Raw genomic sequence first — 18,824 nt, forward strand, 5'->3', positions numbered from 1 at the left:
TCTTTAAACATACCCTTACGTATATGTGAAATGTATTTTGTGCCATATTGGCAGCTTCTAGGCTTCTTAAGATAACTGATCAAATAGAAAAGCATGAAAAGGGAAAATAAGAATCATCATTTGGTGTCAAATGGAGGGCAGCGAGCAGGCATTGCTTCGTTTCCGAGGGTCAAGATCCAGAAACCACCAGAACCAGAACCAGAACCACCAGGCCATTAGATGCAGGAAGTTATATCATCATGTGACTTTTTCTTAGGCCTCGTCTCTTGTGACACTACTGAGTGCGGAAAGTGAGTTATGGTTCCGTGGGAGAACAGGATCTGTGGGAACTGTATGCCGAGGCGGTTAAAGATTACGATTAGACTACCAAAAGCATGTAAATGTGTCAGTCATAACAGTGAGAACAGGTTCTTAAACATGAGTTTCAGCTGATTCTGTTCCAGTGCCAGAGGTGTGTGTGTGTGTGTGTGTGTGTGTGTGTGTGTGGGCCGGGGGATGGAGGTGGAAAAGCTGTCCGATCACAGCGAATGTCCAACGGTTGAACAGGACGTTTGTTCCAGAATGAGATATCCACAAGCGACGCCTATTCTTGTAAAATAAATGACAGCACAAAAATAAATTCACCATTTAAAGGATATTAAGCAATGAGTCCTTTGTTGACAAAATGATCACACATTTACAGACTGGATTCGTTATACTTTACAGATATTGGATAATGAATGTCAGGTAAATATTGTTTTCCCATGATGGATCTAAAACTTCAAATAGACCTCAGACTAAATCAAACACCCCACAAAACCAAATGAGAGCTGATATTATTCATTTGCATAGAAGGCATATCATCTCTAGTCAGGTGCATATGGACCAATGCACAGGATATGATGTAACTATCGCTGGTGCTATTTCCATTTGGATGGACACAATCAAATGAGCTAAGTTGAAAGAGTGATAGGAGTCCCTGTCTGTCAGGAAAGGACATCTAGAGTCTGTACTAGTGGCAGTAATATAGCAGCAGCAGCAGCACAAGTTGTATTAGTAGCAGAAGTAGTTTATTTGTAGTAGTAGTAGTTGCAGTAGTAGTAGTAGTAATAGTAGTAGTCATAGTTTATAAAGTAGTAGTGGTAGTAGCAATAGAATGGTAGTAGTAGGTAGTAGCAGTAGTAGTATTACATTATTATTATTATCATTACATTATCATTACCATGGCTACTACAATTCTTTGTTGATTCCCATAGTGAAACTCTTTTTGCTTGCCACCCCACATGGAGGTCAGAGGTCAGAGGTCAGAGGTCAGGGTCAGGGTCATGGTCAGCTGCAGCACCCCTGCAGCTGGTAGAGACTCAGTGCTATAGGACACTTCAGCAGGGCGGATGCTCACCAGCAGTGGTGCAGTAGTAGGACCATTAACCCATCACTGTGTCCTGTATCAGGAATTACACTGGAACTCACCAGCCACCAGAAGACTGATAAACTGGTGCTGTTTTTGTTTACAAAGCCATTATTGGTAGACTGCCCTCTTGTTTGACCACTCTCCAAATGTCCAGTAATGCCTACAGTCTAAGATCACAGTCCTGCATTCTTCTTCCCAGAATCAGAACTGTTTTTGGTGAAAAGGCATTAGATTATTTTGCCTCCTGGTCCTGGAACAATCTCCAGTCAAAGCTCCAGCGGTTAGGGTTTTCATTCCCCTAAATCAGTTCAAACAAATTATCCACAGTCTTATGCAAGATGTGCTTCTGATCTACATCTTTTTTATTGTACATATTTTACTATTTTTGTATTTTCTACTGTATTGTCTGTTTTATTGTGTTATTGCTGCTATTTCTTGGCCAGGTCTCCCTTGAAAAAAAGATTTTGAATCTCAATGGGACTTCCTGGTAAAATAAAGGCTAAATAAAATAAAAAATGTGTAGTAGTAGTAGTAGTAGCTGCATAAGTACTTTCTTGATCACATGATGGAAATTCCTTTTATCACTGCATCACCACCAGCGATACAAAACACAGAGACAAAACTGAATGAGGACGCTGCTCACCAACAGAACAGAAACATACACAAACACTGTGGTCGGAGGAATATCCTGAACGGAGTGGAAAGCTGAGAGCGACAGGGAGAAACGCTGTGCAGACCTGTAGGTCCTGCAGCGGAGCCCCAGGTCATGTTCCACAGACCCACAGCTCCTCTTTGTATAGGAAAGTGTCTTATGCAATCTCAGCTAAGTCACAGTGATTTACGAGACTGTTCTGGCACTCAGCTGCACGTCCCAACCCTGCTCATCTCCTCTGACAGAAAGAAGCCACACACACACACACACACACAAAAATTTTGAGGAAAAATATCTTTATTTTGGTCAATAAGAACACATTTGGTGAAAGTGAAAGAGTTTTGTTCCAAAATGAGATATCCACTATTTGAATAAGGCACAAAATGATTCATTGTACAAAATTAAAAGAAATTCTGGTGCTTTTTAAATTGTAGTATAAATTCACAGCACTTTTATAGACTGGATATTCAGAGATATTGGATTATGAAAATCAGGTAATGATTTCTTCGCCCCAAAAAGGATATATGTCTTTTGGAATACAACTCTTCAAACTATTGCTACATGGTATTGTAGAGGAGAGAAAGAGAAAAAGCTTTAGCCACACACCTGTGTCTTCTACTATTGCACAACCCTACCTTGAATTCCCTCTCAGAGCCGAAAACCCAACTACAGTCAGTCACATATTGTCTGGCAGCTTGTCAGCGGTCCAGCGTCAGTGAAAGGCTTAGAAAGCACTGACAGAACGGCTGGGCTTCCGTTGTCAGCTGGAAACAAAACAGCGCGTCACATGTGACTTCTGTCGTGTCAGAGGGCAAATCTGTGGCGCTGTCTGTCTGACTCTCTCTCTGTTTTGGTTTAGAAGTGCAGCATGGTAGCTTGCGAGCTTGCAGCGCTTTGTCTAGCAACAAATTATGTAATGCAAACGCATCTATTGTCTGACAGCTATCGTACACATCCCCATCTGACGTGCTTCATTCAAAATTTGGACGACTACTTCCTGCAGAGAGTCAGTCCACAAACAGGTTTACCAGTTCATATGCCCAATTTTGTAAGGAGTAGTCAGTGACCTCTGCTTCCTGAATGAAACTGGACAGGCTCATCCACCTGAGCTGATGTTGGACAAGGAAATTTATGGTGGCAATTTCTTCTGTTTTGCGGCTGTTAAGCCTTGGATTAGCGGGAAGTGCTACAGCCCAGACCCCCATCTGGTCAGCTAATAGTCGTGGAAGAAAGGGGAAATGATGCCATCGCTGTAGAAGCTTAGAAAAGGCCAAAACAATAACAGGCATTAAGCATTAGCCATGAGCAGGCTTGGCTGTGTGTTTGAGAGTTGGCCTTGAGCTACGCTTTGCAGGTTTTATGCGCTGCATTAGTTAACATCCATCACATGAAAAATAGACATAGGTTCCATGAATGAAAGATAGATACATGGTTTCAGAACAATGTTAATGAACGGTTGGTTCGCAGTTATACTGACAAAAATCGATGAGCTCATTGGAAAAACTGAAATCCCACCACAACCAGTAAAATGGTGTTAAGTTTGTACCTGACTCTCAGCTCCATTACAGCCTCACAACAGAGAACAAACTGCACTGATTCTCTCTCTGTTGTAGTCTTCTACGTACAGCATGTTAGCTCAGTAGCTAGCAGCACTATGACTAACAGCAAGCAGGAATTCTAGGCCTGTACCTGATACTCAGCTCTGTCACATGCAGCCTCAACAGAGAGCATGACACTGTTTGTCTTTTTGGTTTAGAAGTAAACCAAAACCAAATACCCTGCAGCCACTGTGGCTAACAACAAACACAGCAATAAGAATTATATAAGCATGTACCTGACTCTCAGCTCAAAGCCTCAACCAAACAAGTTATGAAAGGTGTTAGGCCTTCATCATGTTGTAGCTACTCAAGTGAACTCTTAAATTAGATACAGCCAAATTTCAGTTTTTGCCAAGAATTAAGACTGTCAATGATATATAAAAAATAAATTAGAAGGCCACTTTTTTAACATCATTCAATGACATGTTCAAACAACTGTCTCTTTCATGGAGGTTAGCTCTGTATAAAAGCAAATGCCCAACAGTATTACCAATGCACTGTGAGATCAACACAGCAGAGTTGACCATATTATAAAATAAGCCTGCAAAGTGTGCAACAAGCTGCATCTTAGCGTCTAATATCCATATATGCTACTCTCTAGCAAACTATCCACTTTATTAAATCTGTTCATCACATTCAACCTCTAGCTGAATGCTTTGCAATATATACAACATATAAAAAAAAGCATAAACTGCAGAATTATTACATCTCCGACTCAGCAGTTGGTACGCCTCGACAGCAAAAACCCTGTTGCACTCGTCCAACTGATCCCACATCTCTTTCAACCACAAAATAATGGAATGACAAGAATTTTTTTTTGGTCACAAACAGTAAAGTAACTCCATTTCGGGTGGTGCACACAAGCTCTTCATAAAGCCCCAAGTACTACAAATGTTTATCACCACCATTTACATTCCTACAGTTATGTGTCTATTAAATTAAAGTTATTAGAGTGGATCTTCATGTCTTTTTATACAAGATTTACCAGTAAACAAGACCTAATGTAACTGATCAGATCCTGTGCATTGGGACGTTTACCAAAATCAGCCTTTACGGCCATTCACACTTTCATTTATGGTTGTAACTACTTCCTACAGGATTCTGCAGCATTCCACATTTTCCTTTATAAAGAGCTAATGTATTCCACTGCAAGCATCATTCGACCAATCTTTTTTTTAAACTCCAATCTTTCCTGCATTTCTTTGTCCTGGTGGACCGGGGCGCTTGCATCAGTTGTGTGTGGTTTTAACGTGAACGGAGGACAGGCTCTTGCCCATGCTGTGGAAGAGCGGAGCTACGAACGTGTCCGTCAGGCTCCGCCACACCACCTGGACCGACGGCAGGGCCATCATGAAGCCCTGGATCACGGGCATCACCAACCTGGAACGACAAGGTCAAAGGTCACTCAAGAGCACGTGCTGAGAAACAAATGCTAAGTAAGTAAATGGCTGGTTACATCAATATATTTTGCTAAATTTAACTTTTACTTAAACAGGCAAGTTTAAGACTAAGGGTGTGTTTGCGTGCAAACCAGAGTGGAAAAGTTTACTTTGTTGCATTTTTGTATTTGGTTAGTTTAGGTTCACACTGCCCAGTTACAAGCAAACTAGGGATTGTAAGCAAAAGTCACATGAACTCCAACCATGATGGACTTGTCTGCGCTCTTTGCCATAATTTACCCTCTCTGGCCTTCACACCAGTTAAGAACACATGAAGAAATAGCTGAATATTGGCATCAGTCCAGACTGTGGTTTGCCCTCGCTTCATTTTGTCATGCAAGGATTTCCGAGCATGAAGAACTGCTGGCTGTCACATGTCAACAGCCGTCTCCTTCTGCCCATAAAACCTTGTGTTTCGGGGTCATTTCCTGCAGTTGGTACGATTACGTTTTCACTCCTAACAAACGGCACCGTACTACACTTGTTAGAGGACCAAGACTCACATTTTCAGGCGTCTCAGTGCCGTTATTTGGTGCCACTAGAGTTTGAATAACATTGTTCTCACCTGGCCAAACAAACTGAACTAAAGGGACACACGCTCCAGAGTTTGAATAAACTCTCTCTAAACTCTAAACATGCTCCCTAACACATTCTTACTGACATCGACAGACTTGTGGGGTAGTTGCGGAGGAAAGGAGGGTTACACACACTCACAGCCTCAAGCTGTGTAGTGCAACAACAGGCTCATACTGTTGGACACTGAGCAGTCGGCTGTTAAGTCCCAAGCAGTAGCTGACAATTTGTGCGGGAATTCAAACCGACAACATTTGCAGTCACAAGTTTGCTTCTCTACCCCCTTAGGTGACTGCCATCCTGGTGCTGTGATTTCGACCCTTGCACTCCCTGCTTGTAATTTTGTAGATCTGGAAATTATGTCTTGTTCTACTGTTGCATTCCTCGTAAGTTTCTCTTGATAAGAGTGTCACTTAAATGTCTAAAATGTAAATGTGAATGTGTTTAATCCAGGTTGATGCTCCAAATGTTTCTGCCAAGTTAGGTTAGCTGTGATGTGTCTGAAGACCCGTCTTATGAAATGTGAAATTGGAACAAAGATATAAGCCTTCTTTTGGTTTTTATGAAATTTCACCCCTTCTTAAAAACATTACACAGGCTTTTATAATTAATTGTTTTGACCTATTTACTTCTCTTATTTATCATATTTATTCTCCAATAACCCTGGTTTTAATTCATGTCTAGTTTTCCTACTATTTATCTGATTAGCTTTTATTTGTTATTGTCTCATTGTCTGTAAAGCAATTTGTATTTCTGTTTTGAAAAGTGCTATATAAACAAAGTGTATTGTATTGTTGCATTCCTACAACTTGTGACCTTTACCACAATGCATCTCAGTAAAATGAGAAGGTCCAGTGGAGCGCCTGTGTGATGAAAGCTCTGCTCTCCTTTGAAGCAGCTCCCTCTGTGTGATCTCCCTTCCTGACATTCCAGATGTATTGACCAGCCGAACGGTCAGCTCCTTCACAAAGCCACCACTCAGTCCTCTATTGATGAATACCTAAGTATCCAGGTGACTTGAGGTCATGCGAAAGTAACTCTGCGGTGCCTTAGCTGCGCACTATCTGCATCTGAAGAATGTCCCACTCTGGTCTGAAAATAGTCCTGTATTGCTGCAAGTCCAGCTAGAACGCCAACCCTGTCTGGCAAAGGTTATGGGGCTTTTTTTTCCGCTGCTGGTGGAACTACATTCCTCCCAACTTTCCATAGAGCGCTCACTTTTGGGCATAAATCCCATGTTGTTTCATCAAGTGTTAATAAAGTGACTCTTTAGGTCGTGTTTGTGAACGTATGCATTGCGCGGTTTGCCCGCAAACCTGGAAGCACCTGGTTCAACTTGGTGCAGACCTACATGGGGATAGCCATGACATCATTATCCAAATAAAAGTTAAAAAAAGAAAAACAATGACAAAACTTTTCAATGTTGCACAAGTGAGGTAAACTGTATAAATAACTTATGTCAATGTTTGCCTAAAGAGCCAGTACAAATATGCTGCCAAGTAGGCAGTGGCCCCTCATGAAAAGTCACTATAATGTTCCTGTAATATTCCCATTGGGTTTCATGTGTTTATCTTACTCAATAAAGAGTTTAAACTGACTCTGTCATACTTTTAAGGTATTTTATATCTTCTGGTATCACTATAATATTACTGTATTTCTATAGGGACTGATAGTGTATTTGTGGCGCTCAATAATGAGTTTATAATGACCTTATCATACTCTTACAGTATTTTATATCTTATGGTATCACTATAATATTCGTATAATATCCCAATTGGGGCTTAAAGTTTTAATGGAATATTTGCATACTGTTTTTCTAAAAAATATTCTAAGATTACTACAGGTCTATAGCTCGGGAAGGGGAACATCTGGCACCGGGCCAAGCGCTGAAACAACACCACAGTGTGTACAGAAGCTTCCATAGGCAGGCTGAGCAGAACTTCTCCATACCAGATATGAATACAGCTGAGCACCCCGAAGACCAGGCCGAGGATGAAGGCCATGGGCACGGCCAGCAGCGTGGTCAGCAGCCGGTAGAAGACGTATTTGACCAGCTCGAACACGGCGTGGCTTCCTATCCACACTTTGTCGAAGCTGTGTGTCGAGCTGGGCTCCGCGATGACATCGTCAAAACCAACCTGCCGGATCACACAAGTCAGGGTCAGACGATGAGCTTAACAGCCGAGATAAATAAAGATTAACAGTGGCAGGGGGGCGTTTGGAGATGATGGATTGACGGGACGCATGAAAACGCACAGGAAGACTTCCAGGTAGTCGCGGCGCTGTAAGCATCGATTACCAATCTGACAGCAGGCTAGTTTCTCATATGAAATATATTAAAAGTAACATTAGTTGTAACTGCAGAGGGTATTCACCTGGACAGCTGCTACTTCCTGTCATTTCACTATTAAAAATCCATTACGCACGGTGCGCAGCCTACTTTACCTTCAAGTGCGCGTTGATATCATTTGGATCCCGGTCCGGAGGCGCTGCGCTGATCTTCCCTTTCTTCGACAGAATGGGCTCAATCGATCTGTTGTACTCGTCCTCATCCATAATTATACTAGTGTCCGATTTCTCCTTTTCGAGACCCATTTTCTGCTGACAGACGGACAGACGGAGCTGGGCGAGCTGCTGGTGACGGTGCGCTCTGCGCTGTGCGCCGGACTGAGCGGCACCCCGCCCCGTATGGAAAGCAGCGCAGCGTGGGGCAGAGGAGACACAACAAGCACAAAGTCACTTCCCCAAACCATTTAAAGTGCACAGTGATGATAGACATTACTGTAGTGCCGTGGTCTCCAATCCTGTGCCATGGAGACCCACGAGTCTGCAGGGTTTCATTCCAAACAAACACTTCTGACACCATCTGATTTCACTGTTTAGTCCCCCCTCCCGCACTGTTGACCCTCCATGGCACTGGACTGGAAACCACTATATGGATCTGAGAGCTCAGTGGTTTATATCCTGTGTAATGGGTAGGTAGCAGGTGAAGAGTATGGAGGTTTTCATTCCAACCAAACACACCAGCTCATTTCACAAATTAGCTCTCCTTCTACCAAAGATTGGGAAACTAATTAGTGAAATGACACTTGCAGACCAGAAGTTGATCCAGTGTTTTACTACTCAAACATTCATCATCTAAATTAGTGGTGTCCAAGAGCGCTGTAGCAATCTTATAATGTAATTTAGAAGGATACTATACAAATATCACAGTAAAGCTCCCACAGGAATATTATGAAAATATTCTAGTGACACCAGATGAGATACAAAAAAAAGGAAGGATGGTTGGAGAGAGGAGAACATGAAGATTGGTTTTAACTCAAATATAATAAGGTCACTATAGACTCTCTATTGAGCACCACAGACACACAATAAAACCCTAAAGGAATATTATGATTTTTAGTGATTTTACATTAGGATTATGTGATGAAATGAGCTACATCTATTCCTTGCTGGACAATTTTCACTCTTATCTTGTCAAATTCAACTTAAATTCCATTGTAATAGCCTTTTGGCTTCAATTTGATGGTTGACTTTCAAGCTGAATTTTACCATTGCATAATCCTGTTAGCCTATTTCTGCTCTGTTGAACGTAATGGAGACAAGGGTGCAAAATCTCCGTCTCTTTTGAATAGCTGCTTGTTTACATGGAGAGTTTTGTGCCAAAATAAGATTTCCAACAACTGAAACTTGAGACATCTGCTTTGACAAAATTATTGTTGCCACATTAATTAAAACTCAGTGTGGATTGTTATTGAAGTTATTCGTTATCTTAAGATCTTTGCTCACTAAATAGTAATGTTTTTGAGAATTTCAACATCTGTAGTTTTGAAATATTGCACGGTAAACATAGAGTAACATTTCTTTCCCCAAAATGGATATACACAGTCGGTCTAGTGTTTTGGAATGAAACACTTCAGATGTTTATTGTGTTCACAGCACGTTGTAACTGTTACACGTAAGCATCCTGGTTATTGTTGCTGTTATAATAGCAGAAGACGGCAGCCAGACACACTGTTCCACCTGTTGAGCTGATTTACCACACATTTTCTTTTCTGTCTGTGGGGATTTATTGCTTTCTGTTCAGTTAACCCTTCGCTGCTTCAGTCTCTGAACACGCTGGCCAACATTGTTGGAATCACTGCAGGTCTTCAGATGTCTAAACATAGGAACCACAACAGGAAGCCATTTTCCTAACGCCGCCATTGTTTTGCACAGACCCAAATCAGCTGCTGAGGCCGGTGGTTTCACCTGACCCCACGACCCCTCAGCTACATACATGGATATATGTGTAAACATGGGAAATGTACATTAGAAGACTGTGATGTGATGGTGTCATGTATCTCAGTATCTTGTGTGTATGTGTGTGAGTGTGTGTTTGTGTGTTTGTGTGTGTGTGTGTGTGAAAGTGTGTTTTTATGTGAAATTAATTCCATTAATTGATTGTGTGATGTATGAATACAGTCATGTTCTCCAAGTCTGTGTATGTGCGTGTGTGTTAGTGTATGCATGAGAGTGTGATGAATTCTACTTTTAGTGTAGCCCTTTGTATGAGTGTGTGTGAGTGTGTGTGTGTGTGTATGCATATGTATGCATGCATGTGTGTGTGTGCCTTGCTCTCTTCCTGCGTCAGTGCTCAGGCTTACTCACATTTTGCTCATAGTTTGAGCATGTTTCTGCATATGTCTGCAGCTCACACCACCCTGCAGTCTGCAGATTGGCGTTTCAGTTACAAACATTTCTCAGAGGCAGAGCTGCTCTAGAACTTAAACTTCAGTGGGCGGAGCCACTGAACAAGAGTTTTTCTGGACACGTTAGCTAACTGGCAAACTCGAATGAGCGAATACTGGTCAAACCATAAATAAAAATATAAATGGCAATGACTTTTCACTTTTCATTCATTGATCACGATCATGATCAGATCATGAGCTTAGAAGGTCGGCAGGCAAGCTAGCTAACTAGCTTAGTATGGCTATAGTTTGAACTTGGAAGGTCAGCTAGGCTAACTAGCTAACCTAGATAACTTAGTATGGCTAGATTACATTATTTCAGTTAGTAGAAAGAGTGATAGACTTCATACTAGCTTCCTCCCTTCTTACCCCTTGCCTTTTTCACTGGGCTTCAACGTTACTAAAGCTGCAGTCACATTAGCACAAACCTACACAGAAATTCGCTTCACTTCCCATTGATGTCAATTGAAAATCATGCAAAGGACAAAATTAAAACAATCGCTTCCGGTTGCGAATCGATTTCACACTTTGCTTTCACGCAGAGTTCAAATTTGGTGAACTTTGACCTGCAAAATCGCGCAGCCGGCAAATAGAAACACTAGTTTGGCTGTGTTCTCTGAGGAAAAAAATCCAACATGGATGAATTATATAATATAGATGGTATGTTTGTGGTTTTCCAGTTGATTGATAGATTGATAGTCAATTGATAGCTAGTTAGCTACTTAACCAGCTAAGATGCAAGGTTATTCCAAAAGTGAGGTTTATTTTAGAATCCATGGTAGTTGTATTCTAGCGATCTCCTCTGCCATAAGTTTAAATGTGCGCCCGATACAAAGCATAATGTCACAATTTTTTGGTTTGCGATGAGCGAAGAGAAATCACTGGACAGATTCAGTTGTGACCGTCCCTTTAGCCAGAAAAACTGTGGTTCCCTGGTTCAGCCCATTGAGGTTTAACTCAACCAATCAGATTATTTGCTCCTCCAGAGCAGGAATTGTTTGTATTACTAAAAGGCCAACCTGAGCGTAGTCCTGCACTTTGCATCTCATTTGTTGATGCGGCAGGTCCAGCATCCTGCCTGTCGACGGGCAACATGTAAACAACAGCCTCTTTTGTTTAGACACCGGGGTTTGGAAATAACGCACAAAGACAAAAAGTAGGCCAGGACAGTGAGTGACAGCAAAGCAGAAACACAGCAGGCAGAACAGAGGGAAGCTGGGCGTTCAGGGCGATCGGGGCGATCCTGGCCTCCAGCGCAGCAGATAATACAACACCACAATCCTCCTGGATTAACACACACAGCCTGTTTCTGACAGACAAGCATTCAGCGAGGGGAGGCCAGGCCGGCTGGCCCGAGGGGGGGGAGGGAGGGTTGTGTTGATGAGAGAGTATGTGTGTGTGTGTGTGTGTATGAGAGAGAGAGAGAGAGAGAGAGAGGGAGGAAGTTGTTGGCATTGGTGTGCATTACAGTTTGGATACCAGTGGTGTGGGAACATGACAACAAGATTCTGTACAATCCAACGGAGCATTTGTGGCGATGAAATATAGATCCAATTATCAGTTTATTTGAATTGGATCTCAGCCCTCTGGCTCCCAGTTGATCAGCTGCTGTTAGCAAACATAGCTCATACATGGAAGCACTGCTGATACAACATTATTTATAGAGTATGTATTGTCTTATGATCATAAAAGGACTTAGTTATACATATATATATCACCATACACTACTATATGGCAGCAGCCCATGCAAACTAATAGACAAAGAACCCAGAAGTATGTTCTCCCATCATGTGACATCACACAAACTCATTTGCATACACAGAGGATTATGGGGAATGAAAATCTGAAAAATTACAGTAGATACTGTTAAAAAAAACAAAAAACAGACTTGATTTGTACAAAATTATTTTAATCACAATGTTTAACAGCTAAACAGGAGCGAAGTGTCTCACAGTTGCTTGCACTGAATTTGTCACTTGAAGATCACAGCGCTGTGGTAAAAATACCCTTTGCACGCTGTATCATGAGCAGCTCACACATGCACATGCATACACACATACCAAAACTAGAATCCATCATCCAGTCATCTCCATCTCAGTGTTACAGTAGCCGCCTCAGCGCTGCCACCGCCGTTTATCTTATCATACTTGTATGTGTCAGTGTAGCGGTCCATCGGCCTCTCTGGCCCGTCTGGCCCCTCTGGCCCCTCTGGACCCGGGGCATTAACAAGCATTTACACCTCGTCCATCAGAGCCGGGTCTGTCAGCTCTTCTCTCACCCCAGGCCTCTGACTGACTGCCTGTTACACCCCAGAGAAATGCAGAACATTAAAGTTACGGGGGCTTCATTCTTATAATACTGCTAAATTTTGTGGTTGCAATAAAGTCAAAGTTGTGATTCAAGAAAACTTGATCTTGACGCCAATATCAGCGGTTTACATAAATTTTCTCCAATGTTCTGTGGGAAGGTAAAACTATCATTTCTATCACTATCCATGACATTAATGCAGTAGATGTAGTTTTCATTTCGTTTTTTTTAGACGACTAAACAAGCCAAACAGATGACATCACATCACATCCGGATATTTCCAACAGCTACAATGGCGTTTATAGGAGAAAATGTTTTTAAAACATCAGCGGTAAACGTCAAGGTTTTGGTGTCAGTCCCTCAGAATCAAAGAGCGAGGGCTTCTTTCTAGAGCTGCCGTAGAAGAAGAGGAGAGAGAGCAATTTCTCCACCCACAGGAGCAGGAGAGAGACCAGAATGCACTGCAGCAACAAGAGACACGTTGAGTTTTGAATAAGGGGCGCAGCAGCAATCACAGACACGCCCCACTGTTAACGTTGCTGATGGGTTGTTGAAAGTCATCCTGGGAGATTTGATCCTCACATGAGTCCAAGGCTCTTTATCAATATGCGCTCTTTCATTCTTGGATATAGTGTCTTTTGAAGGTTCCATTGCAAGAATGAATGGTGCAAAAATTCTGGGATGCTGCGCTGACAAAGATCAAATCGTATGTTTAGTCGTTAACCTGGGCTCCTTCTGGGGTTGGGGGGGGGGTGATGGGTCAGCCAGAAACACTACCTTATGTTTGACATTGGCTCTTCTCATGTGTTCTCCTTTCTCTTTGGTCTTGCCTCACTAATATTTTGTTTTATTTGTATTTATTTATTTTTGTTGTTGTTGTTGCTTTGTTTAATGCATGTATATCTTGAATATTGCATACCATCACCTTGATTAATGCTTGAGGCAAGTAATATATGGTGTATTTTAAGGAAGGCGTAATGTCTACGACTATGTACTATCATATACCAAATAGAAGTGTTCTGATGATCCTTGTTTTATTATATGATATAAATAATTAAAAACAATTGATCACAAAAAAAATCAATATGTGTTCTTGTGCGTTGTCCTCCATGGCGTGTTTTATATAATATCTATCTGCCGAAGCACAATTCCAAAAACAAAAGAACAAATGGACAAAGGATGGAGAGAGATAACGCAAGTTCTGAGCAGCGTTGTATTACAGTACTACAGTACAGAGCCAGTTGTAACAGGTGGGAAAATTAACAGCTGTGTGTCTTAATCACATGCGCCATGTGAAGCACACAGTCCATCTGAAAGCGTCTCTGTGCTTACTTTCATGAGAAGATCGTTATCTCCAAGACAACTTGATGTCTTGATGGCTCAACATCTGGGGTTGGGAAAGCAAAAGTCCCTGTTCTGAGTCCCTCCCAGGACCTTGTTTTCCTTTAATTATCACAAAAAACAGTGAAAGTAGCTGGTGACTTTTGGTATCCAAGCATGTGTCAAAATGCATTCGGTTGTTGTATACAATAAATACCCCGTTAAGCTAATGTACTCTACACCTGCTTGGCTATAATTGTTCCTGTTATTGCATGAATCTATAGCCATAAAACTGTTTTCATCGCTAATGTGACCAGCAGATGAAAACATACACACACCCCATATGCGTGTACAGTATGTGTCCCTGCATGCAACCGTGCGTACGTGTTTATATTTGCTTGTAAATGTTTCTGTTAGTGTAAACAATGAAAGCGGCTGGTGAATTTTGGAATCCAAGCATGTGTTTTATAGATAACCTGCTAAGCTAACGTACTATACACCTGCTTGGCTATTGTTTCCCTTATGGTATTAATCGAATGTACGGTGAATGTGTTTGTGTGCAGGTGATAAATGCTGCCAAGGCTTCAGGCGTCAGCGGCTGACCTTCCTCTGGCCCGCATGCCTCTCGATCCCGCCGGTTAATATTTGACCAAACATTCCAGGACGTCCCGGCCGGCGTTCCCCGGAGGACCGGTGTCCTAATGCGGAGCGGCGTGGAATATTTCCTCTGACTTAATGAGGAACAAATGCGTTTTTGTCCAGGAGTTTCCAGGAGGAACAATGATATCAGTGCACCCGCAGCGACCAGGGACTTCCTGTTACACCCAAAGGACCTCATCTCTCCGTACCCCCAACCCCCCCCACCCCACCCCACCTCCCCTGCACACACACACACACACACACACACTGCTTGAGATACCCATCACCTTGAGGAGAGCAAAGGGAAAGTGTGTGTGTGTGTATCTGTGTGAGTGCCTGTGTGCATGTGTATATGTGTGCATGTATATGTGTGTGTGTATGTGTGTGTGTGTGTGTGTGTGCAGGTGTGTGTGAGTAGGAAACACCCACAGCTCCCTTCACTCTCCCTCTCAGGAGGAGAGTTTGCATTCCTGGACTCTAATTTGTTAAAACGTTCTGACTTAATCTTAAATTCCATCATACAATGATTTCATAGAACAGGATTAAAAACAAATGAAAAAAAGAATAGAACAGAATAGAATAGAATAGAATAGAATAGAATAGAATAGAACATGGATTTTTGCATAAATCACATATTTGGCTTGGATTTGGGCATCCATCCATGTGTGAAAACCTCAATCCCACTGTGACATTTTATTTCCGTCACTCAGATAAATGGGTATACAGCATGTCATGTCAATTCAAATTTATTTATGAAGCTTTTAACAGCTTGTTTGATGGGGTGTGTATATGTGTGTATATGTGTGTGTGTATGTGTGTGTACGTTTATATGAGCACACGTGTTCTATAGTATATTTATCTCCGTCCATGTATATGTTTGTATGAGGTTGTCTGTTTATGTAAATTCGGCCGTGATTCTGTTTGTATATGTTTGGACGTGACTGTGTCTGCATATATTCTGTGTGTGTTTATTCATGTTAGGCCTGTGCATGCTTCTCTGGGCTGATCTGTGGACCGGAGTGGCAGGGTGGCCTCGTAGTCAGACAGACTGTCCCGTAACCTGAAGGTCACAGGTTTGACCCCAGCAACGCCTGGAGTGTTCCTCAGCAGCCACTGTATTTTGCTTTTGGATAAGAGATCAACACCTAAATAGTTTTTGGTAATGGGCAGAACAGGCGTGGTGGGCCCGGCCCGGCCCAGGCCCGGCGTCTGGCATCCCCGACGGCCATTTTCTGCTTCCCACTCCTGCTCTCCGTTTCTCAGAGTGACTCATTCAAAATTCTTTCCAGTAATAATGAATATTGCTTTTTGGCACAGAGCAGCTAGTAAAGCGTTGGGTCTGTTAAAGAAAGAAAAGGACCTTGGCTAAATCAAAACAAGGCCTCTTATGTGTCAGTCTGCCACAGAGAGACGCACTGTATATATCAAGATGAAAATACAACCTTGATTGGTCTGAGCATTAAGTTCTTTTAAAAACACTTGAAAATATATAACAACTCTAATAAATAAAACCCAATGAGATACAGTAAACACACAACCAAAATGTACACATTTAGATATATACACACGTACATAGACACACAGAGATAGAGTATAAAGAGGTCGCAGTCTTAATCTTAAAGAAACAAACATAAATTTAGAATCACCTTGATACTATTGCTTCTTGCATCACCTGTTTTTCCTGGCAAGAAAACAAGCAACACTTACAGTCGTAAACCTGTCTGGTGGAGTCTCTTCACTCTAGCTAGGATTACTGGCCTCGCCATCACTGCTCACAGTCAAAAATGCAGCGGGGCCGCGCCCGTCATCACCGCTGGCAAGGTAACCTGAGAAGGAGGACACGCAGCTTTCAAAAGGCTGATGAACAGTGGATGTGCAAGCAAACAACTCTGAGGATGAAAGGGGGAAAGGGGTCGGTAAAGTAAAATGTCAGCAAAGTAAAGTTACTTACGCTGACATTTTACTTGAAGGTGCCTAAAGTCAAATTTTAATGTCCCATAACAGAAAATGACCATAATATATCTGCGGGTGTTGATAGGTTTATTGATCCATTGACGTCACCAGGATATTTCTGGCTTTCAAAACTCACTTTCTAGTCCGTACTCTGCCAGAGCCACGTCGATGTTGTTGCAATTCCTTGGTCGCAGATGGAGGTTAATAAAAGTAATAAATTACTTAATGCCCCTTTAAATATAAGTAAAATTACTGCTGTAAAATCTAAAATCTAAGTAAATTTAGAAAGTAGTTCATATGTGCAGCCTGTTCTCATATCAAGTTTGTAGTTATAGTTATGAAAAGTAATTAACTGTAATTTTGTGTGGTATGCTACGAATCCTCCTATTCTACGAATTCTACGAGTGAAACGGGAGGCGGAGCTATCATGACTGAACAGGCAGTAGTTTGACATTGAAATAACGGAGTGGTAACCCTAACCCCCCCATACACTTGCTTTCAACTTAATCAAAGTTGTTTTAGATGCCTAACCTCAACCAAAGGAGTCATAGGTTATGTAGTATGTGTAGGTATAGTAGGAATCAAGGGTGCATAACTTTTCATAAGATATATATCTGATCATATAGCCATTATTGTGAGAACAGGTTGAAATGTGACTGAATTACTTAAAAAAATATTGACACTGCTATATATGATAATTTCCATGCAGTGCATAAAGTACAGAGTTCAGCATCTAACATTGAACAGGTTTTTATAGACTAAGCTACACTGACTATTCTAAAAAAAAAATTTTTTTGGATTGGTTTCTTTTGCTACTAGCGATGCAGTTAGCTAGCAAGGCAGCTAGCTAGCAATGCTAATGAACTAGCTAGACAGCAACCAGGCTATCGCAAACCAATAATACTGTAGCTAGATTAGATGGATGACTTTTGGCTAATGTTCAATAAGCTAATGAATAAAGCTGAGTATTACTGTCAACATTACCTGCTTGCAGGTTTGACACATTCTACGATTACACCACTTTCTGATGCAGTTCTTATGAAGAGCTACAACCTTCGTACTCTGTAATGGATGCGATTTAAAATGTAGCAAAGTACAATACTTCAGTCAAAACATACTTAAATAAAAGTAAATTTATTGACTTCAAAACGTACTGTAATAGTAAAAGTAGACAAAAAGCGGCTCCAATACAGCACCAACAGTGAAAGTCATTACTTCCACCCTGGTGTTATACTGTCTTCTCTCCCTCGGCTCAGTATGTGGTGGACGGAGAGAGAGATGAGACGGGGGAACGGAGGTTGTCGGGTTTGGAGAGTGGGATGTCCTGACAGGCCCTAGCATACTGAGGCGCTGACTGTCACCTTGTTGCATGCCGTGGAAAAATTCACAACGAGCTCGAAAGCCCCTCAAACCATTTTCCAAAATAGCCCCGGTCTGTTGGACACCTTCTGTACACTGAGTCTTCATAACTGTCATCTGCTACTCTGCTCTCTCTCTGCCTGTGAATGTAAACCAGGGTCACAGACAGTTCACCTGTGTGTTTTCAGAAACTTAATTTAAGAATTACTAAATGTTCCTAAATTATTCATATGGTCAAGGACAGTCCAATCAATATTAATGAAGGTAACAGCGTGTTCCCAAAGCCAACAAACAGAAATTTAAGGCTCAAGCTATCTTTTTTAGAGCACTCAGCCGCCATATTACACAGTAGAATAAGAAAGTTGATTCTTCTGTGGCATACAAAATATGTATGCATTCCACTAGAGGGGTCAGAGGTCATGTGGCAGCCAGGAGTGACACCCCTGAGGTTCAGTGCTCAAGGACACGTGTCTTAAAGTGGACAATAACATGGAGACTTAATACCTGATAATGTCATAAGGATAAAGTGCCATTTTCCTACTTTTATAGCAAAGCAAAAACAAAACTTTAAATGAATGCATTTTTTTTTATTCAAAACATATACAGTATAAAAAACTAATACATTTACAGAAATTAAGATTCAGAAAACTGATATTCATTAAAAAGCTATTGAGTGCAGTTACACCCTTTTTGTACCAAATGTAACCAGGGGGTTTCACTTTAGTGCTTAGGATTTTCTCCATTATTTTAATTTTGTGTATGATTGTTTATGGCTGGAAATCAGATTGAGCTTATGCTATGTCACTTATGCTCCTTTTGCACCAAACCCTTGAACAAAAGTTTGAATCTTACTTGTCTGGTTTC

At 41.5% G+C, this 18,824-nt stretch overlaps 1 protein-coding gene across 1 annotated transcript; it reads right to left on the bottom strand.

Annotated features, from left to right (window-relative positions):
• Window positions 1-2,333: 2,333 nt before the first annotated feature.
• cav2 (caveolin 2) lies at window positions 2,334-8,294 on the bottom strand. The gene is made up of 3 exons (XM_071925528.2): window positions 8,098-8,294; window positions 7,603-7,790; window positions 2,334-5,020 (listed from the first exon to the last, which is right to left on the bottom strand). The coding sequence occupies exons 1-3, from the start codon at window positions 8,245-8,247 to the stop codon at window positions 4,870-4,872; spliced, it is 489 nt and encodes a 162-aa protein (XP_071781629.1). The 5' UTR covers window positions 8,248-8,294; the 3' UTR covers window positions 2,334-4,869.
• Between the last annotated feature and the right edge of the window lie 10,530 nt (window positions 8,295-18,824).

This window comes from Centroberyx gerrardi, chromosome 4 (assembly GCF_048128805.1).
Source record: "Centroberyx gerrardi isolate f3 chromosome 4, fCenGer3.hap1.cur.20231027, whole genome shotgun sequence".
Taxonomy (NCBI): Eukaryota; Metazoa; Chordata; class Actinopteri; order Beryciformes; family Berycidae; genus Centroberyx; species Centroberyx gerrardi.

Excerpts from the sequence above, each read along its gene's own strand:
- cav2 (XM_071925528.2), bottom strand. The coding sequence starts at position 8,247 with ATGGGTCTCGAAAAGGAGAAATCGGACACTAGTATAATTATGGATGAG. Across the intron at positions 7,791-8,097 it reads ATATCAACGCGCACTTGAAG|GTTGGTTTTGACGATGTCAT; the intron begins GTAAAGTAGGCT and ends GTGATCCGGCAG. Across the intron at positions 5,021-7,602 it reads CTCAGCTGTATTCATATCTG|GTTGGTGATGCCCGTGATCC; the intron begins GTATGGAGAAGT and ends TTGTCGTTCCAG.